Here is a 22,996-nt window from a genome sequence, read left to right as displayed (position 1 = left end):
CTAGCATTCTTGTAACACCCACGCCGAGGCAAAGTGTTTTCTGTTCCAGCCACTAACGATTTTCCAAAGCACGGCAATAATATCTCCCGCGCTCTACCAAGTATGAATTAAGCCTAGTTTGCATCCTCATCAACTGCATCAGCTTTATAACTAAAAGGGATGATTGCATGATGATGACGTCACCTCGTTCGACTGAGTGTCCGTTACTGAGAACAGATCATCAACGACTCTACATGGAAGAAGGATGGGGGGTGGGGGAGGGGAGGGCGGGGGGGGGGGGGGGGGGGTAAACACCCACTCTATTCTAGTAGATACGAATATTCCATATACATTTTACAACAATATTGTTGTTTAAAGTGTGTTTTGTAAAATGAGCTGCAGAAAATAATGTCTTGCACTCAAATTCCAGCTCTATTATAATATAGATCGCAACGTGAAGTTTAACCCCATTTTGATACCCTAGTCCATTAATCAATATATTTATGCTATCTTTACGTTTGGTAATGATTTTTTCCTAGATGCCTCACTTATGTTGTTTCCAACAATGCCTTACATAACAGTTTTCACAATATTATTGCATTGTTTTGGAAGTTCTGTTTTTTGACAACACTCTTTGTGTGTGTATACCTAGATGTTATCTGATCCAAAAAGTTCAGATTGCATAATTAGGACGTGCTGGGTCATTATTAAGGAATATAAAAACTTGAAGAAGTGTAATGTGATCCATAATCTTAAACAAAGGTTATACCCCGCTGCTTGTGTGTGAGTCGTTGAATACGATCTCTCTTGGGGGTAGACTGTGACAAGTCTAAAATAACTCTATCCGGATGTTTATCTCATTGTGTTGCACGTGGCTGAAAGTTTGTCGACCCCCACTGCTGTGCAGTTTTGGCTTACGGAAAGTGACAAATCACGAGCCTTGTTTTATTTGGCACATTCTGACGTAGAAGACTTTCACCAATGGCAAGTGTCGACACGTAATGTTCGGCGTTGTCCGACCGGCAAGTTTGACGGCCATCTGTTAAGAAGGTCAACAAACTTTCGTTGTCCGTCAGGAGTCTAGTTCGCGGTAAAATCAGTTGCACACCATCTTAGAAGTGGGGAGAAATGCTCTTAAAAGAGGTAAGTACTGAACAAAAAATGTATTTTATTGTTTCAAAAACTAGATTTTGTAATTATCATTTAGGTGCAATATTCTATCGTGTAAAATGGTGCTTACCAAAGTATTTATTGCTATCTGAGTAAAGCAAGACACAAAGAAAATTGTTTTTTTCTCCGTGTGTACGTGTGTAATCATGGTGTGTTAATGAATATGCAACCTTTTTTTGCACCCTACTCCCCGATTTATTTAGCTGGAAAACACGTACAGTAATCCAGTAATGGTCTAAAGTGATGGACCTCTGATCAATGGAGATAGATCTCTGACCGTGCGCTGAAGATAATTCCACTGCCAAACTTTGACTAATATTATTAGTTTCTGTTGGGTTTTTTCCTTGTTTGGTGTTGGTGGCGGTAGGGTACACGTTTTGTAAAGAGAGCGCAATGAATTGGTTTCCCAGAAAACTGCAATGAATTGGTTTCCCAGAAAACTTTCTGTACCCCGCCACCACTCTTTCACTCATTCTCACAAAAAAGGAATATCTCATTTAGGTATAAAAGATACCTGGTACTAGATTATTTTATAACAATAGAAAAACCAAGTAACTCAGTTGGCTGTACCTGTCTAGCTAGCAGTAAAACCCAAATGTATAAGTTAATTAAGTAGTAGGCCCTAGTAGGGCTTTGTATCTGATATTTTTTATTTCAAAGAATCTGTTTGAACTTTCAAAGCTTTTAAATCCCCAAATTAAGTAAAGAAGGACTTTGTGGACATCAGTTATTCGTTATTCTCCTTAGAGTGTATTTCTCTTGGAAAACAGCTATATACAAAAATCAATAACATAGAAACATGGAGGTAGATAGAAATAAGTAACACACACAGTAACACTTAGTTTGTTCACTTATTTTGTATTCTTTAAAGATAAGTTACTCGCAGAAGAGGTGAAAAATAGAGGAGTTTATTTGTGGGTGAAAAAGGGGGAAAATGCAAAACAAAACAAAACAAAAAAAATTATGATTTCCCCCAAATGTAGATACTTCAAATTGCACCAATTATATTATAATGTTAAATTTTGACAATACTTTTCCACTTTCATATAAGAAAAAGAGCCAAAAAAACATCCAGTTTAAAATGGGAGCCAACAGGGCCGGCACCAGGTCATTACCTCCAGCTTTGAGGGGGGAAGGGGGTCTGTTAAAAAGTTGACATTAAAACCACTAACAGTAGTCCTTGCAGTTTGTTTGGAGGTCAATTACTTACACAAATAAAATTGTTGGTACAAGGATGGCCATAGTTTGATCTATATGTAATGGTATTGTAATTCTATTGCAATTGTGAGTGATTGATGACCTACTGTTAATGTACAGTGGCCATGCCCCCCCCCCCCATTGAAATTATGGACTTTTGGCATTTGAAATTTAATGTCACATTTTATGCACTTTAGTATGATACTTTTGATATTTTTCTCAACAATGTTTCCATATTCAGACAATGTATTTGTTCTCACACTAACAAGATAAATCATAATTAAAGATGCTGAAAAAGAGCTTGTTTAAGAAAAAGGCTACCATACCAGAAACGCCCCTTAAGAAAAATGGTGGACCCCTGTTGTGCCCCCCTTAAATGTTTACCTCAGTTTGACATTTATTATACAAAACTGGAAACGCTTGTGTAATCTGTTGGGCAATAGTCATTCCCATAAAACTTTTTTGTTTAACTTTTCCCAACAGGTAACCACCCCCCCTCCTTTGAGCCTGACTCGTTCTCTAACCAAAATCTCTCCCCTTTTGTCTCCTTGTTTAATTTTACTCCTTGCTTTTTGCTGTGTGCTCTCTGACTCTCTATCCATTCATTTCCACTTGATACCTGTCCCCTTTTATAGGCCGTTATACCTGTGTGTTGTGTTGTCATTAAGACTCTGCTAGGGTCAAAACATTAAATATTCATTTATTTGCTAATTGGTAGCATAATGGAGCATGAAGATTTATAAGCCTATTGCAATACAATGCAATGCCATCATCCTTGTCAAAGCTTCTTGCATACTCCAAAAGAAGTCATTATTGTCCAGACCATTCAGACTACATCTTCTTATTGCATCATAATCTATACTCCAAAAAGCACCCAAACAAAAGAGATTTCTGCCTACAGGGATTAGAGCAGTTTGTTCTGCAGACAGAATATCAAATAACCAATAGTGAGTGGGGTGTACAACTGTTTAAACAGTGAGTGCCACTGAATACTTAGAAAGTTGCGTAAGTCATAAAGAAAGGATACAGCAAAACAGCATTGATAAACAATTGTTCAAATTTATGGAGCTTTTATGCAACTTCTCAATCGATCATGTGGGGGGGGGGGGGCAATTGAATGGCTTACTGCAGGGCTTCGACGACGCCCTGTAAATTGAATTGCCCTGTAAATTGAGTTCACAATTCCATGGGACTAAGCTCGGAATTTCTTGGTATTAAAGGAGTTAGCAGAGCCATGCAATTTTATGGGGCTCGTAAAATAAAATCTGGTCTGATTAAAGGAGACCTTTTTTTTCCATTTTTTGTTTTTTTCCTCGGCCAACTACAACATTCGTTTTCAATGAATTGTAAACAGTTATCATTTGAGATGCCTACCCATCAACAGTGCACATGTTGACACTAACACAGAATGTTGTATGATCTATCAATCAAGTTCACAGTTCTACCTCCATGGTTCGCTTTACATCTGGATTTGCTGTTATCTTTTAAAGTGAATGCCATGTGCATTTGATGAAACGGTGGGAGGAATTCGTTTAAACTAATGTCATGGACACTACTTGCCATTTAAAATGAACAAACAAAATAGCGACAAATTTTTACAAACCATGTATGGTACATGTATGCATGGCTCGAATTTAAGAGGGACATGTTGCTCAAAATATTTATTGGACCTCCAGAGTTGTCTGTGCAGGACCAGAATATGAGAAAAAAATTGAAATTTTGAATTTGAAACGCACAATTTTTCAACAATCGCTAGAATCATATTATCAGACTGATGAAAGTAAACATTTGAACACAAACATATGGCCAGCGGACTTGTCTGGTCATCATGAGTTTACTGGCCAAATGCTAAAACCACTGGCCTCAGGCCTGTGGTCCAGTGTATGCCAGCCAGCAATATGATATCATGAGATGAATGCATCCACACATTACACAGTCAACCCTCCTACTATCTGACCATTCAATCTCATCCACTAAGGTTTTGAACGATATGTCTGATGCTATACATGTATATGATATCACGAGGCAAATGCATCCACACATTACACAGTGAACCCTCCTACTATCTGACCATTCAATCTCATCCACTAAGGTTTTGAACGATATGTCTGATGCTATACATACATGATATCACAAGGCAAATGCATCCACACAGTACACAGTGAACCCTCCTACTATCTGACCATTTAATCTCATCCATAGAGGTTTGATTTATTGTGTAATTCCAAACCTATTTTTACCAAAGACGGCAAACATCTCCTTTAAGTGAAACTTGATACACAACCCAATTATTACAGAATCTTTTGAGTTTGACAGTAGTTTGAGTCAGGCACTTGAAGTCAGTCAATATTTGAAGGAATCTCTGATACAACATAAGCTTTATCTAGGGTCCATTGTCCAATCTTATCAAATTGGTTTTGCTGACAATGGCACTGCAAACTTTGTGGCAAATTCAGTTTTCTTCGTTTGTTTGATGGATTATTGTCTCTTGTAAACCACAAACACTTTTTTGATGTCCTTGTTTTCTAGACTGATTTGGAGTGCCTAGGATTTTTAATGCCTAATATGATGTCACACACTCAACAGCGACATGTCTAAAGTTGAGACCAGGGTCAAATTTGCTCTAAAGCTGTCAGTGTCAAACAGAAAATAATACTTGACAAACTTCTTTCCAAAGCAAAAATTGAGTGGGGCACCAGCCAAAACAATGTAAACTTCATGTAATTTTTGCTGGTAAACTGTACCTGCCAAGCAGTAGGCATACTATTATGTGCGTAGCAAATTTTTTGCTTACAAGATTTATTGATTTGGCCCTAGAAAAGGTTGAGTTGGAGACCAAGTTTTGACGAGAGGACTGAACTGATTTTGTTTCTCCGCCAATAATTTTAATGCACTTGTTACAATAGCGCATATTCATTGTTCTCTGGCCATAATGCTGTTTAAAGGTCATGAAGACCTGTCAGTATTCAATCCTCACTAGTTCAGCTGTCTTGTTTGTTTACTTTCTACTGCTCAAAACCACTGATTGTTCCTAAAATTTCAGCAAAAAAATTAATTTTGCCTTAATCTTTATATTTGGTGTGACACTCCAGAGGGTGCAAGTTGTCTAGCCAGTGTAAGTTCTGTGGGTTTGGGATTTATGCTGTCAGTTCTTTTAATACTCATAGGACCCATGCTGTAACTAGGACCATACTGCTTTCTAATAATTGAGCTTCTAGCCTGATTGTGACTTGTGATTGCCTGAGTTTGTGACCTTTAAATGATCCCCTGTACTTTAAATAGCTTGCCAGATCAGCAGGTTTTCAGTGACACTGCTGTGTGTGATTTTGTCTCATTTTGACCTTAAATTCAAATAGTTCTGCATTCCCTATTACGCAAGACGATCTTTTGTTAACTTTGCAGTTAATTATGATTTTTATAATTTGCATTTGAACTGATAACAAATATCCCGTGTGTGGATGGATCATTCAAAGTTCAGTATTGTTAAACAATACCGTCATGATCTAACATTGTGGTAGGCCTATACCCTTTGTTCGTAATATCAATATTATGAGAAATATTCCAAACAGAGCTCTTAAGATCCATAGTTTCACTTTTCACACAAGTAAAAAACACCTAAATTGAATTCACAACAAAAATTCTATTTCCTTCTCGGAGATACAGTGAAAGCAGAATTCATAGACCCCCATAACAAACAATTGATTTAATCAAGTTCAGTATTGTTTTACATTACAGTCATGATCTTACATTTTGGTAGGCCTACCCTTTGTTCGTAATATCAATATTATTAGAAATATCCCAAACAGCTAGAGCTCTTGAGTTACAAAGTAACATTTCCGTCTCAGAGATACAGTAAAAATTGAGGCAGTAGAATTCAAAGACCCTTATAACAAACAATTGATTTAATCAAGTGAGGGTTGTAGTGACACCATGGACATAAATCTCTTTGATATTATTTTAATCAATTCTTCAAAACCACTTAATCTGTTGTTCTAACATTTCTTGGTACAGTTATATTCACAACAGGTTTTATGATTTAATACTTTTTGATACAGGTTTTATGACTTAATACTTTTTGAAATCTTGATCCTGTGTACACATGCTGATAAGATAATTGAAGGGTGAACCCCTCGGTGAATCACAGAGAGAGGACGGGTGAACCATGCAACCTGTAATAGACCACTTGAATAAACTGTGTTCACCCAGTGGTCAGACCATGGAGGTAGAATGGTCAGACTATACAAGACTTGCAATCACAAGGTTGTGGGTTCGAATCCAACCAAGCTAACCTCTGATTTCACAATGACTTGAACAAGTATGGTCGTCTAGTTACTGAATCACAATTTCTTGATTGTAAAACTTGAAGCTAGAATTGTTATAACTGAAGGTAGACTATTGTTTTTATTTTAAACAGGATATGTTTTAAACTAAACTGATATTGTTCCAAGGTTCTCTCCTTGCATTAAGCTAGCCTGTCAGGGCTAAGTGGTCTTAAGTCTAGGCTTTGGTGTTATTAGCAGCAGCGTGTGGGTTCGAATCCCGGTCATGACACTTGTACCCCTTGAGAAAGGCAATTAAACATAACTGCCTCATAAAAGGTTGGGAATGTATTGCATTCTGCTATACCAGCCAGGCTCCTAGTGGATGATACCCTTGCCTACATCCTTACAGACTGTAAAGGGGAGGGGGGGGGGGCAGGAATAGATGGCATTGTGTCCATTGCGATTCTTGATTTGGTGGACAGTCCAAATCAGTCTCACCCTAGGTGGCCCCTTGGCCTTTTGATGTAAGGAGATATCTTTAAAATAAAAAAAAAGTGCATGAATCCTGTATGAACTTAATATTTAGTACGCTTTGAGACTAATAAAAATGATTGTTTGATCTTTCCTGTATTTATAATAGCTTAACATTTCCATCTACTGAAACAACTGCCTTTAAATGCAATGGCTAGCGGCCATTTATTGTAGTTGCTGCCATTAAACATTCTGCTGGGTGGATTTTACTGCTGCCAGCAAAAAGTAATTTCTGCAAAATGGCCTGTCAAGATCATAAAATTATATATTGTTTATAATAATGGCCATATAAAAATATTGTGGCTTGCGCTCTTATAGTATCTCGTTATACTAATGTCATGCAGACCACTAGTATGAATCATCTTTGGTTTAGCAGCATTCGGTGTTCAGTTAGGATTGTTTAACTCACTTCATAAAAGATCTTTTTAAAAGCTAATGTTTTATATCTGTGCTCACATTGGAGTGAATTTTTCTCAAGACCTCAAGGGACCTCTTAAAAAGTATTAAATTTTGTTTTCCCTTTGCACATTGTTTCTGTATAATGCAGTCTGTACCATAATACTAGTCAGAGGGGTGTCTGGTGTCTTTTAGACACCTTATTTAAAAATTGAATACCCTGTTTTAAATTTGAACACCCTATTTTAAATTTGAACACCCCGTTTTAAATTCAGATACTCTGTTTTTGAATTTAGATATCACACAGTTTTAAATGTTTTCAGCAAATTTGGACACCCTTAAAATACCAATTCGTGGCTGAAACCTTGGTCTGTATGCTATGTGGGGGAAAATATCTAGGGCTACATTTAAGCCACACCTTTCATTAGGAAACCAAGCAATTTCCACACAATAGGATGTGTCACACACACAACAAACACGCTCCCATTTATACATATTTCATAGGAACTACCCATGAAAATTGCATTATCCAATAGCAATGATGCACGCTACGGCTGAACGAACGGGTTGAAGCCAGCAGACAAAGTTTGTTGAACCTCCTCTCTTTTCCTTGGATGCTGTTTCTGTTTCTGCGTTGGCCTGGAATTAACAACAAAAGCTGCGCCGTGTATTTTCATTCACAAGGCATGTAGAGGTATCAAGGCAGTCGTATCGAAAGAAGAAAATATTTGGAGCGGGGTCAGTTTAAGTGATATTTCGTCTTGTTTTTCAATTCATTTAAGGCCGAGTTAACTTCAGGGAGATTGTAACACTTTCACAACATTTCGAGGAGTCTGATGTGAGTGCGACAGGACTACACATCTTGTTTTTTTCTTGAGTTCTCGACGGTGAATTTGTCTGCTAAATGTGAGTAGCTTTCCTTTTTTTCCCGCATCGTTGATCACGGTATTGTTACAAAATGGCAACCTTTTAACAAAGGTATTGTTGTTGATGGCAGGTTTGTGGAGATATTTTTTGGATTGTGTATTCCTAAAGATTATTCTTCCTGCGTAGACATAATTGCTCTGGGTCCAATTTCATAGACATGCTTTTAAAAGCCCAACAAATTTGGTCCACAAAAGGATCAAACAAAGGCACTTACTGGAAAAGTGTTACCAGCTTAAATGTCATGTTGTGTGCACAGTTTGTAACTGGCTCCTTGATTACTTTCGCTAAGCTGAATGTGTTTAAGCAGTGCTGTCTGCTTTAACAGCTCTATGAAATTGGGCCCTAGACTTTCGGCAATATTTCAAAATTGCTACCACCTTTTGAAATGAAGTTTTCAAAGGTTCGTTTGATCGTATATTGTCTTCATTTATATAGGATTCAAACAATCAAATGGTTCCAAAAACAAAATGAAAGAATAAAACATTTCCTTTACCTCTGAAATATCAGGTTTACTTTTACAGCAACTGAAGATGTGTATGAATTACAAATTGAGTTTGGTGTAATAGTATGGAACTTAGCCAATATAAATAATTCCAACCATGTGTTAACTTATTGCTATGTACATAGTGTTGAACGTGGCCAAGCAGTTAATGCCAGAACGCAAGCTCTGTGTGTACATTCGTGCAGCTTCCCACTGAAAGTTTGTTGGCCCCAAGATGTATCACAAGTTACATCCTACTGAAGAATCAATAATTCATGTTATTTCCTAGATTTGAAGTTAGATTGGCTGCATGTGGGAAACATTGTATCCTGTTTTGATGTAATGTTCCTTTTTTATGCAAGCTGCGTTGTTTTTAGCTTAGTTTTTAAATTAGCGTCTTGATGTTTTTGGTACAGTGTCAGGTCTTGAGTTTATGAAGGCTACCGAGGATGGCCTCTGTTGCCCTGGTCTTGGCCTTTTGTGCCCCTTAAAGAGTTTCCATAGACTCTAAGATCTTATAGTTAAAGTACCCTTAACAAAATTAAAACGGACTTTCCCTCTTTTAACGATGAAATTCCAGGCCTGCAGTATTGCTGATATTTTTATGCTTGTTTATACAGCAAATAAATATAAATTAGGGAATACATTTTATTACTTGCAAATAACCTCGCTGTATACCTGTAAAAAAATACCATTAGATGCTCTTTGGGTTCTGAAAGGGGAATTAATAATTTTGTTTGTTATTATCAAACAACTGCCTTGAATTTAAAAAATTGGGAAAAAAACTGTGACTGTATTTATTTTTTAAATTAATTATTTTGGACTGTAAAAACAACCTTACCACTGAAACCCAAATGTATGGGTTCTTCAGTGCTCCATATTTTGCACAATGTACCTCCCTTAACACCAACTCGCGGCACGTTATCAACTATTCAGATTATAAAACGCTTTGTTTTAATCTCATCATTACGTTGAATTATTAAGCCATTGCTAGAGAGCAGAGACAAAAGTTTGTCAGCCTTTACGTCATGAATAATTCATGAGAGCTGTTTCATATTCAGACATCACACTGACGCACAGAGAAAAGAAAATCCATTGTGTTGGGTTTTGGATTGCGTATTATCTTTGGGTCTGTTCTATTGTTTAATCCCAAATCAAACAATAGCAAATCAATTGTCATAATAACATTGTCACATATTTTGTATTAGAAAGAATTTTGGTGAAACAAAAAATACTGGATATTGATTTAGTTGTACTGAGAAACATTGTGATCAGTTGCACAAAATTGAAAGGTCACAAGGTCCAAGGTTTTCCATTGTATTTGCCAAAGACTTATTTTTGTTGAAAGTCAATTCATGCCTACATAAATAATACAAGTCATTGTTAAATGTTGTGCCAGATGTTGCCACATTCATAAGTCCAATGTTTTCTTCTGTTGAGTTTGATTTATTACCTAAATATCTAATTAAACTCACACCCACTCAGCCTCGTTTGGAGTGGCTTGCATTAAAAACAATTATAATAGAAAGGTATGGAATTATTCTGATAAAACTCAATCATTATTTAGCTGTATTTTGTCTAATATTCTTGATTGGTCAATAATTGCTGAATTTGGTCAAGAATACCTTGCAAGATTTAATTGTGCAGTTTATCCACCAAGAGTAATTTTATTACGGCGGATAAATTATTTCCAGTAGTAAAGTGTTTTGCTAGAGTACCATGTACACATTAGTGCATGTTCTTTGTTCCGTCACTACTAATAATTAATTGCGCACGGCACACAGTCACATTGCTTACAACGTGGCTACATCAATGTGCAGGGTGAAAAGTTTGTTGAACCCATCACTTGCAATTTGCATATTCATGAGCATACTTGTTTATTCATGACCTTTACTGGTCTAAGAATGGATCCTGAAACAAGTCCAAGGGAAAACCTGAAGGAAACACTATAGTCAAATATTTGAAAGAGTAGAATCAAATTACACATCAGATTTTCCTGTAGTCTATTCTTAAGCCTTAAGTTACTACATTCACTGTTGACTCCTGATCCATATTTTGTTTCCCTTATTTTTGCTTCTCGGTTTTTCTGCTTGTTAAGCGCTGTGATACAGCTTTGTAAGAGCATGTAAGAGCGCTATATATAAATGCTTTTGTATTGTAGTGTATTGTAATTCCTGCTCCACTAGACCAAAATATCAGTGAAAGTTTGTTGACCCGGCCCCCTCCCTCAATGAGAATAAAAAATTGAAGGGGGGGGGGGGCGCTCTGTAGACAGGCTGATTCATGGGACTTTATTTCCTCATAAAGTCAAGTCATCCTACCTCCATGGTCATACCTACTGCAGATCTGGAAACAACCATGGCCTTTGCAATAGCATAGTGAAAGTTTGTCGAACCATGATGTAAAGGGGGCGGAGTTATGGAGAGTAGGGCCTTGAGAGGTTTCCATTGTGTGGTGATCATGCTCTGTGTGAATGTCACTGTGAAAGTTTGTTGACCAGAGGGAAAGTCATGCATATTCATGAGATTGTCTGCTGACTTTCTCTGCATGCATCCAGATGGGAAAGTTTGTTGACTGTGGGGAAACTGATGCATATTCATGGTTCAGCGAATGGGTGGCCTGCATTGGCTAGCGGTCTCTAGGGAAACTGATGCATATTCATAATGTTCTCTGAATGGGTGGCCTGCATTGGCTAGCGGTCTCTAGGGAAACTGATGCATATTCATAATGTTCTCTGAATGGGTGGCCTGCATTGGCTGGAGTGATCTACAGGGAAACTGATGCATATTCATTTGCTTGTTCACTCTGTTGGTTGGAGCATGTTGGAAAGAAAGTGATGCATCTCTGAGTAGGTCAAGATGGGAAAGTTTGTTGACTGGTGTGAAAGTAATGTATATTCATGAGGTCTTTTAACCTGTGGTCTGCATTGGTTGATGCTCTGTGGGTCAGAATGTGAAAGTTTGTTGACTGGTGGGAAAGTAATGCATATTCATGAGGTCTTTTAACCTGTGGTCTGCATTGGTTGATGCTCTGTGGGTCAGGATGTGAAAGTTTGTTGACTGGTGGGAAAGTAATGCATATTCATGAGGTCTTTTAACCTGTGGTCTGCATTGGTTGATGCTCTGTGGGTCAGGATGTGAAAGTTTGTTGACTGGTGGGAAAGTAATGCATATTCATGAGGTCTTTTAACCTGTGGTCTGCATTGGTTGATGCTCTGTGGGTCAGGATGTGAAAGTTTGTTGACTGGCTGGGGAAATGATGCATAATGTAAAGGCTGCTTGAATAAATTACCTCTTCAGTCTGTATACAACTCAAGTCAGGATGAGCTGGTGTGATCACTGAGTGACTTGTGTTTTTTGTTGGAGCCAGTTGGATGGAAGGCTGTAGGCAGAAGTAGTAGTTGTAAGAGGGTTTGTTGACAGTTAGATCGTACATTATTCATGAGAAGTCTTCCCTGATTGGCTGATCTCCAGGTCTTTAATAAAAAGAGGGATGGCGGGATGCAATACAGGTATGTGTATTATTTGTTTGCAGTGTGCGCTTTGGTCCTTTTGGTGCAACAGTTGCTCGGCGCAAGCGCAAATTTTACTGATGCGGTGATGAGGAATAGTTGATGGGGAGATATAAACGTTCAAAGGCATTCATAAGAAAGTTTGTTGCCCTGGTGGGAGTACAAAGCGCATGTTTTACTCTGGTCGGTGATGAAGATGAATTGATGAGTTGATGAGGAAATACGAATGAACATTTGAGGCTTTTGTGAGAAAGTTTATTGGTTTGCCCAGGGAGTATTAAGGCAAAGCGTATGTTTCATTCTTGTCGGTGATTAAGATGAATTGATGAGGAAATACAAATGAACAAAGGCTTTTATGAGAAAGTATGTTTCGTGATTTATTTGGCGCCACAGACTAAAAACAAAATAACAAAGCAAAGACGGTCTTAAATGCTTGGCTTTATTTATGTGACTGTCTGTCACGAGGCTGAGCATTTAAAAATTTTGATTTTATTTCTTAACTAGCCCCAAACAATTTATCAAGCTATTTCAAGACCAAATGTCATGCCTGATATAGGTAAATATATAAGTAAATATATAAGTAAATTGATAAGCAAATAAATAGTTTTAAATAAATTCCAAACAAACAAACCATACACTATTTTGGGTGTAAAATTTGTTGCCAAACAATTCAAGAAAATAATCTTGGCCTGCTTGTTTCCAGATAAATAGGAACAGAACTCACTATTATTTGTTCATAAAAAAGTTCCAGGATAATAAAATTTAAAAAATTGTTCCACTCCATACCACATCCTGGAAATCAGTCATCCATGGTAATTTATGTGTCATCCATGGTTGACACGAAAAGTTTGTTGGCCTGGCCTTGGCAATGGAAAATGAAAGGGAAGTAGCCACGGAGGTAAACTAAAAGTGCGTGTAGACCTAACGATGTTCATTCCGTAGTTAAACTGCCCACGTAAGCATCGGTTGTTGATTTTGCTTGAAAGTTGTATGTGTAGCAAGTTACGATATCGATTGTAAAAAAAGCATTTGATTTCTGCGTTGGATTGATAACAAACGTCAAGTAGCACATGGATTCTCAGGTTAGTTGATTAACTCTTTCAGTGCCAAAGCTTTTTTTTATATTTAGTTTAAAAAAAATTTGTTTGTGAAAAAAGAAAATGTTTGCTGATTTGTGTAGTCTTGGTACATCCCAAAGTCAATAATGCTGTAGAATGTATTTCGTGAGTGAGAATGCCCTCTCTAGATATCATGTGTATGGGTCGTGATTGATTTATTTCAAAATCCGGAATTGAATTACACAATTTTCCTTAGATTTTGTTGGATCCCTCTCTCTAGAACCACATTCCTGTAAAAGGGAATCGTTTCTCAAAATGTTTATTCATTAACATGTTTGTTGTTTTCGCAAGGCTTGCAAAACAGGATGTGGAATGGTTGTTTGGTAAAAAAACCATCAGGAACTGTACTTTCTTCTTAGGTCACCACTATCCCGAACAAAGGAAAGTTTGTTGACTGCAACTCGACACCCAAAAGTCAAACCTAGAGATGCATTAATGGTTTCGGCTCATAATATATTTTTTTTCTTGTTTGCTTGAGTTTTACAATACATAATAGAGGAAAAGTTGTTTTTGTTATGTGTCTCCCATTACGTTCTATAAAGTTATTTGTAAAGATCCATTTAAAATCGAGACAGGGAAAAGCTGCAGGCGGCATTTGTGATTGACTAAACCTTTACAATTCTATTCAGTCAGGTACTTCATGAACGTTGCTTATTGTTCAGTCCAGACACAATATATTGATTCTCCTTAGTAAGTCATTTGACCGTTTGACCTGACCTATGCTTATTTCATTCTGAAAAAAACACCTCGTTCTCTAAAACTACTTCATTCATAGGAATTTCAGCCTGCCTCGTTTTTGAAAGGGCACCTTGGTAAAGTGCACCCTTTGTAGGCCTGGGCGAATTATTAGAATATCCGGTTAATGGCGAATAGGTTTTCCTATCCGTAACCGCGAATGCCTTTTTTTTCTTAACCGGATATCCGCATAGGGCGCGAATACCTTTTTATAAACCAGATAGTTCTGTAATTACAACCAAGTAACCGGATATTCTTTTAATATCCGAATATCCGCGGACGTCGGGCAACAACTGATATGAATGTTTTGTCTGAATCCTTATGAAACTTCTATTAAGACAGCATAAAACAGCATAAATTAAGTATTTAACTATGCTCACCTCCGTGAAGAGTTAAAACAATGACATTTCTGAAGTATTTTGTTCAAAGATTACAAAAGTTTTCCTTCACGTAGAGACAATCACGAAAAAAAAAAAAAAAGCAAATCGCCATCTTTAAATTAGATCCGGTTATTTTTATGAATGAATCGAGTGACACTGTCTTAAACTAATATCAATCCGCCCATACGATCTCATTCACAAACGAACAGCGCCCTTTTTTTTTTTCTTTTTTTTTTTATAGCGCCCTCTAGCGGCAAAAAAACTATTCGAATATCCGGTTAATTTCGGATAGTTGGCCAGTGGCATCCGAATATCAAAATTTCACTCTTCGCCCAGCACTAACCCTTTGATCATAGCTTTGATGAAGTTGTAAATTGCTACTAAAGCATTTGAAGGGCACCAAGGCAATGACCAGGGGCATGGATAGAATCGCCTTTATTGCCTCAGTGAGAAATATCAGGCCTGGGTTTTCTCTCTAAAACTATATTCAAATGGGGTTGTTTCTATCAAGTTCTTATGATATCAACAGCTCCCCAAGGCTCTTTACCGAGGAAGTTTTCATAGTCAATATTTTTTTTTTATTAAGTAATTTACAAAGGAAGACTATACCTTCCCTTTAATCACATAGCCTGGTGAGTTGAAACTGCCCGATTCCTTTTTTCATTGTTTGCCACATTTTCAGTTTCGACAAACTTTCAAAGTTGAAGTAGTGTTTGAATTGATTGTTTACAGGTTATTTTAATAGTGCCAGCGTTTTAACACGATTGTTTGGCACAAGTTCAGATAGCCATCAGATATTAAAATTGTCCTTTGTGAACTTTTCTGTTAAATATTTTTTTAGATTACCCGCATATTGATGCCTTTGTCTCATCATTGTTATGATCTCTTTTATTGCAAATTTTTATTCATTTTAAAAAACCAACGATGTGTATCCCTTCTTGATTTGTTCTTTTGTTTCGGATGATGAACCATTTCTAGCTTTTTGTTTGAACTACATGTATGACTGGTAGATTGTTTTGTGTCAGTTGGAGCAAAGGACAAACTTTTTTTTTTTTCTTTTTTCAATTTGATAATGGCAGGATGTGTGTAATAATAGCACACCTCTGATGTTGAAATTTGGGAGCAGTTAAATGGATTGACTTCTCACTGCTGAATGCTGAAAGTTTGCGGGGGGGGGGGGTGGGGATGGTTAAAGGGGCATGATGCCTCTGGACTGAGTGTTTTGGGCTGCTTAAAGCATTGTTATGCAACAAATAATATGGATATGGTTGTAAATAGTGTGCAATGACCAGGGGTCGATTTCACAAAGAGTTAGGACTAGTCCTAAGAGATAAAAACGTACAGTTAGTCCGAAGTTAGGACAAGTAACTCTTCCTAACTCAAGACATGACTAGTCCTAACTCTTTGTGAAATCCACCCCAGGGGGCATGGAGGCAACCGCCTTTGTTGCCTCCTTGAAGTATCAGGCTTGCCTTTTTCTGGTAAGCATTATGTTGTTGTGCTTAGCCACTTTTTGTGCTTAGGCAGCTCTATGAAATTGGCCCGTGTAGTAGTGCAGTGAAACAATCAAACCATATCTTCATACGTGTAGTTTAGATGGGATTATGATCAGTCTGTCTCTGTATTTAACTTTTGGTTTTAGTGCAGTGAAACAATCAAACCATATCTTCATACGTGTAGTTTAGATGGGATTATAATCAGTCTGTCTCTGTATTTAACTTTTGGTTTTACCATCCAGGAAGGATTATGGTTTTACTGACACATAAATCATTCAGCAGCTGCCTCGAGATTGACCTTAACTCATAGGTTCTTCATCTATCTAGAAGACTTTATGCTACCATGGGGAGGGGGGGCATTATGAGTCAAGTTGACAGTTTGTAAAGCCTCTGAAATGTTACTCTCTTCAGGTTTCCTTTTTCCTCTAATTTATGATTGCTTGTTTGTTTTTTGTTTTTGTTTTTTAGATAATAGCATTGATTCATTTTTTATTTCAAAAGTTACCCTTTAATGTTTGATGAAATGCTTGCTCATCAATTCAATAATACATCGTTCGTTGCTTGTTTTACAATGCTAATAATTTTGTTCTTTCTTTCTCAATCTTTGTTTGGTTTCTACAGATTGGAGCTAGCATTTTCAAGGAAAGACACTTTAACCAAGAAGATCATACTTTTGTTTAATGCTACTGGAAAAAAAACTTGGCAGCAACTTTCAATTGAAGGTTAAACCACCACCTACAACTGGCAAAATTAACTCTGAGAACAAAGTCCCCCAAGGTCATTCGTTGACTTTCCTATCGCATTTCAAGTCAGGATTTCCTTCCTGAATCAACCTGGTGTTTTATTGATCATGATATTAACTTCCAGCTAACATAATTATTGTAGAGGTGTTGCATTGCTTTGCATTAGGCAATCCACGACACGTCTAAGTCCATAGATTTCTTGAGGTGAATATTTACGGAAAACTTACAAAATGGCTCAGTATAGTTGTGTGAATCACGCCATCAGTAGAGCATTCTACAAGTATGGGAAGCTGATCGCAAGGCACCCTCTCTTGTTTTTGATCAGTCCCTGTATCATTATGATTCTACTCTGCATCGGAATCAGCCAAATTGAAATCAACGGAGATGTGGAGTATCTCTTTACGCCAGAAGATTGCAAAGCGCGACAAGACGGTGAGTTCACGCAAGAACATTTCCTTCTCGGGACAGAGGGCGGGAACTTTCTACCGAACCGAGAGCTCGTAATGTTCAATCGAAGAGGTCGGATAATTGTAACAGCAATGGACGGCGGCTCCGCTCTCCGCCAGGACATTATGGAAGAGCTGATGAGACTTGACGAAAGAGTGCGGACATTCACTGTCGATTTTAACGACACGGAAACCAGTTACAATCGGATTTGCCAGAAATGGATGGGAGAGTGTGTCGATAATCAGCTACTTCTCTTTTACCGCGATCGCGTCAGTGAATTCTCAAACATCACGGTTACGTACCCACAAGCCGACCTGCCACTTATTTTTGGTCAAAGCATTCCACTCATGATCGGTCCAAACTTCGGAGGCGTTAAACTGAAAGATTCAAATGTAGTAGAAAGCGTCTTTGCCATTCGTCTGTTCTACTCCCTTGGACTCCCAATCGAGGAGGATCATCTTGCATTTGCTTGGGAGGAGGAATTCATTCAGGTGATGCAAGACTTCCAGAATGAGACTTCCCTGTTGAAGATTGCTGCCAGCCACTCGGAGACCCTATCGACGGAGATCAACGAGGCATCATTTCGCGTCATACCACGTTTCATCTCCACATTCTGTATGTTGATTGTTTTTGCCGTCTTTTCGTGTATCATGAGGGACTGGGTGCAGAGTAAGCCATGGCTAGGTCTGGTCGGCGTAGTCAACGCGGCCTTTAGCATCGTCTCCGCCATCGGATTCCTTAGCCTTATTGGGATGCCCTACAACGAGATGGTGTCCCTCATGCCATTCTTAATTCTTGGTAAGTAATATTGTGGTATTTAATCTTTGCTCAGAGAAAGGAGTTTTTGTTCGCTCAAACATTCATGCTCAATGTAAGACAGTGAATGAAATGATTGCTGAAGTATTTAATCCCCAGGGTATTGCCCTCTTTCGATGACCCTTAATATTTATAGGAACAATTTGTCAAGAAAGATACGATAATAGGAATGGTTCAACTGAATACAATGAAACCAAAGCAAATAGACGCAGTACCTACAGATAAATGTCCCATCTGAAGAACAACACAATTATGGTAAAGTATCTTGCTCAAGGACATAAGTGCCACAACGGTGACTCAAACACACTCTGCTGATCAGAAACACCTGAGCTTAAGTCCCATGCTCTTTACCACTTGTCTAGGATATATTTCTAGAGCCCACGGCTTCACAACTCGTTGGTTGTGTATACATGTAGACACATTAAAATGTATCTTTTTATACCTGTTTGTTTTGTCTAGGTGTTGGGGTTGACAATATGTTTATCATGATAGCAGCATGGCGACAGCTCAGTCTCTTTCTCTCCGTAGAGGAGCGTATGGGACGTACCTTCTCGGAGGCTGCTGTCTCTATCACAATCACAAACCTCACAACGGTCTTGGCGTTCATCATCGGAGCTAGCTCCCCTCTGCCGGGGGTCAGAACCTTCTGCATCTACGCTGGCATCGCGATGTTCTTTGTCTATTTCTACCAGATGACGTTCTTCGGAGCCTCAATGGCTTTGGTTGGCCAGCGGGAAGCCAACAATCTCCACTGCTACACATGCAAGAAGGTAACATCCAGAAATTTGATTTTGAAAAATTGGCATTCAGGGTGCGAAAAATTACTTTCTAAGATTTTATTTAGAGTAGCATTTTACTTAATCTTTATCGGATTGAAGTTTGGAGTTCTGAATAGGTTTATTGTTGATAAACGCACTAAAACCAGAATTGCACTTTTGCCTGGGTGGTTAATTCCCTGAAAGAAGTTAATATCTGAAAACTTACTTCAGTTGTTATTTGTCTTTTCTGAAGCATTTTACTTCAATCTATATCAGATTGAAATATGGAGTTCTGAACAGGTTTCATATTGATAAACTCACTAAAACCAGAATTGTTCATTTACCTGCGTAGGTTAATTAAGAAGTTTATATCAAAATAAAATTATTTCTTTTGTTCTGAATATCAGGTTTTACCTCGAGAGGAATCGCCCAACAAGTTCTACATGATCTTCTGCTCTGGTGGAATCTCAAGAACCAAACATAAGGGCTCTGTAATCGACCTGGAACATCGCATCATGAAGTTCTTTCGTCTGTACTACGCTCCTTTCATCACAAAGCGTTGGGTCAAGACAATTGTTCTTATACTCTACATTCTTTATCTCAGCGGTGCTCTCTATGGCTGCTCACAAATCAAGCAAGGGCTTGCCTTGAAAAACCTGGCCATGGACAACTCTCCTGCCTTTGAATTCTACGATTTGGAAGATGTGCATTTCCGCGATGTTGGGCCGGCAATCAGCGTGGTCTTCAAGGATGAGGTGGAGTACTGGGACCAGGAGGTGCAGGAGAAGATTGAGAACATGACCCAGGAATTGGAACTGAACGACCATGCATTCGGGGAGGAGCTGACGCAGTCTTGGTTAAGAGACTTCTGCAAGTACTGGCAGGCCTTTCTGTTGTACAGACCTGACGAGAACGTCAAACCAGGGAAGGATGGATTCATGTATGTCTTAACAGAGCATTTTCTGAAGGATCCACGCTATTCGATGTATCAGTTGGATATTGTGATCAGTGAGGATGACACCGCCGGGGTAAACCGCAGCATTACACAGTCACGGGTAATGTTACAGACGAAGAATCTACATACACTGACGGATGAGACGGAGACCATGTTGAGCTTAAGGGAGACTGCTGAGGCTTCTCCCTTTGATGTGATCGTCTACCATCCAGCGTTTGTTCTCTATGAGAGCTACGTGGGTATCATCCCTAACCTTCTGCAAACCCTAGGGATCGCATTGGCGTGCATGTTCCTGGTAGCTGTTATCATGATACCGCATCCAGTCTGCGCCGTTTGGGTCTCGCTCTGCGTTATCTCAATCGATGTCGCGGTTTTGGGCTACATGTCCCTCTGGGGAGTCAACATTGATCCAATCTCAATGGTAAACATAATCCTCTGCATAGGTTTCAGCGTTGACTTCTCTGCGCACATCACATATGCATTTGTCGTCGCCCCGAAAGAAAACCCTGATGATCGCGCAAAGTACGCCCTTCACGCCTTAGGGATGGCGATCCTTCAGGGTGCTTTATCCTCGATCATCGCTATCTCTGCGCTATCGACAGCCCCCATTTATATCTTCCGGATTTTTTTCAAGACACTATTTCTTGTGATGGTGTTTGGGGCAATGCACGGACTAGTCATCCTCCCCGTCGTTTTAACTTTCATGGGGAGGTGTATGCCTCACCAAGTTACCAGGGAACATGAAGATGAGAAAGAGAAACTGCCGGAGGATGGTCACCAACCGGCCGTCGCGGCCGCTTCTAGTTTATTGACCATTCCACTCAAGACAATGCCTGGTGAGCATGAAACAATTGTTGATCTCCGTGTTACAACAGTATAGCATTGGATTTAACTTGGCCTTCTTTCAGTGGTTCTCTGAACCGGCCGTTACCTCTCTCATTGTACATGTGCAGTATTTTTGTATTGGAACCAGCTGTTATTTTGTAAATATCCTAGCATGGCGTTGTTGATTTATGTAATGTTTACTATTATTTCAATGATTCCATTCTGTGGTGGTGCTAAAAATTTAATTTATTGCATGTTTGTTGTTAAATCAACCCAATTATTATTTTTTTGTGAATCCCTCTACCTTCTTTCCTAATGTAAACCTTGTGCTTTAATTTGTTTTATTTCTAAAACAAGTTCCGGTTTTATTCGGGCACAACATAATTTCAAAATGTTCTTCAAAAATGGCACATTACTTTAGTGAGACCAGAAGAACCAGCAGTTAAATTGAATTGCAGTGGTATTTGTAACATCTCTATTTATACATGATTAAAACAATTGAAAGGTCTAAAACACCAAAGGGATTTGTTTAATACACCAAAAGTTTACGTTTAAAACGCTAACGGTATTTGAACCTTTAAAACACGTAACCTTTTGACATTTTACATTTAGCACAAAATTGTTTCATGCCAAGGAAATTGTTTTAGAAAGCATGTTTTTCGTTTGCTTTCATTTGACCCTTTTGACATAATGTGCTTACATTTGATTTCATGTTTGAATCGTATAACTGATTATTTTATGATTTTAAAGTTGTTTCTGCACCAAGTAAGTTGTTTTATTTTAAAGGGCTGAGGTTTAGGTTTTGTTTTAAGCATGCAATTTTCTGCATGATCATATGTTGTAAGAATATGTGTGTTGGTCTAAACATATTATTTTACCATTAATTACAATTAGTGATGGTTTAACTTCCTAGTTGTAATGGCATCATTTTCAAAAAAATTTTGAGAGCGATGGCATTCATTGCGTGACTTTTTATTTGATGGGTGATTTCCATCGGGAAAATCTTGTCTTCATGAGTTGTTTTTGTCAAAACAAACAAATTGAAGAATGATTAAACCTTTTGTTGCGATGTTGGATACTCAAGTACAATTGCAAAGATGTGTTTTTAAATGTAGATTGGAGCACTTAAAATCTAAAAGTGAGTTTCCATATGAATGATTTGCATTCAATTTAGAAGACAAACCTGATTGGCTGGTTTGATTCACTTAACTCAAAAACAAGATTAGAACATTTATCACTTTCATGATGATTGTGCAATCCACACAAAGAGTTGAAGAGTTTTCTTTTTGTTTGTTCCATATGGTTCCTCCATAACTCAAAATCCCTCCTGCATGTTGATTTTTTTCTGTCAAAAGTTTTTGTGGCATGGCTTTGAAAATATTGATTTGAATTACCAAAGATAGCAGACAAGAAATTAATGATCTCTTTTTTTCTTCTTTTCTTTTTTTCTCTCCACGCTTACCGTAGCAGTAGCTGCTCAACCTGTCATTGCCTAGGATAAGTTTTAAAGATAGTTTGGATTATTTTGCCGTCTCAGTGCTATAACTTCAGTATTTGCACAATATTTGTAAAGATGAAAAGATCATCAAATAAACAATGCTAGAAATGTTGGGGGGGGGGGGGAATGCACAAATCAATGTTTTACTTATAAAATGAATTCTTGGCGATTTTAAAGAAAACTTGAAATGCCCCACCTGTTAATTTGAGGTTGAATTAAGGACAATAAAAAAAAACAGCAATGTCAAATCCAAAGGTTGATGAAAGATTAACATTAGTTAGTATTTGTCCATAACAATTTTCAAGAAACAATTGTCAGTGGTTCTAAATAAAAAAATTGAGTCCACTGTCCATAAAAGGGTTTGCGCCTGTCCAATACCCAAGAATCAGTTGATTACATTATACAACCCCACTTAAGCAACGTTCATTACTAAAGGGTCTGGGTACTTTTTGTAGATGCACCTTTAAGGGTTACACTTTCTCAACTTTTATTAAAGCACATTGTGTTTCATTGTTGATTTTAAACATAGAATATACAATCATCATTATTATTTGCAGAAACATTGTCTCAAATCTGCTTTTTTAGATATGCAAAATTGTCACTTAATGGTATAATTTGTGTATAGCTGTCACAAGGTTACAGAAAAGCCCTTTGCAGATTTGATAACATTTTTGTGGTCATTTTATTGTGACAAGAGTTTGTTGATCATTGTGCAAGAGCACGTCCAGACAAAACTATTTTAGAAACTTTGACATTGGGAAGTGCTGGGTC

General features: G+C 37.9%; 1 protein-coding gene across 5 annotated transcripts; it reads left to right on the top strand.

The window, feature by feature from the left end:
* Positions 1–1,052: 1,052 nt before the first annotated feature.
* On the top strand, positions 1,053–22,451 carry LOC117304340 (patched domain-containing protein 3-like). 5 transcript variants are annotated; one of them, XM_033788734.1, is made up of 6 exons: positions 1,053–1,122; positions 8,318–8,441; positions 16,805–18,171; positions 18,649–18,959; positions 19,355–20,738; positions 22,198–22,451. In XM_033788734.1, exons 3-6 carry the CDS (start codon positions 17,157–17,159, stop codon positions 22,221–22,223), a joined length of 2,736 nt encoding a protein of 911 aa, XP_033644625.1. In that variant the 5' UTR covers positions 1,053–1,122; positions 8,318–8,441; positions 16,805–17,156; the 3' UTR covers positions 22,224–22,451. The 5 variants fall into 5 exon arrangements, with proteins under 5 accessions (XP_033644625.1, XP_033644623.1, XP_033644620.1 ...); XM_033788732.1 differs by having other exon boundaries at positions 22,195–22,451; XM_033788729.1 differs by having other exon boundaries at positions 19,355–22,451.
* Positions 22,452–22,996: the final 545 nt, after the last annotated feature.

This window comes from Asterias rubens, chromosome 21 (genome assembly GCF_902459465.1).
Source record: "Asterias rubens chromosome 21, eAstRub1.3, whole genome shotgun sequence".
Taxonomy (NCBI): domain Eukaryota; kingdom Metazoa; phylum Echinodermata; class Asteroidea; order Forcipulatida; family Asteriidae; genus Asterias; species Asterias rubens.
Note: the sequence above shows the minus strand (reverse complement) of the source record. Positions and strands in the feature narration are given on the sequence as shown.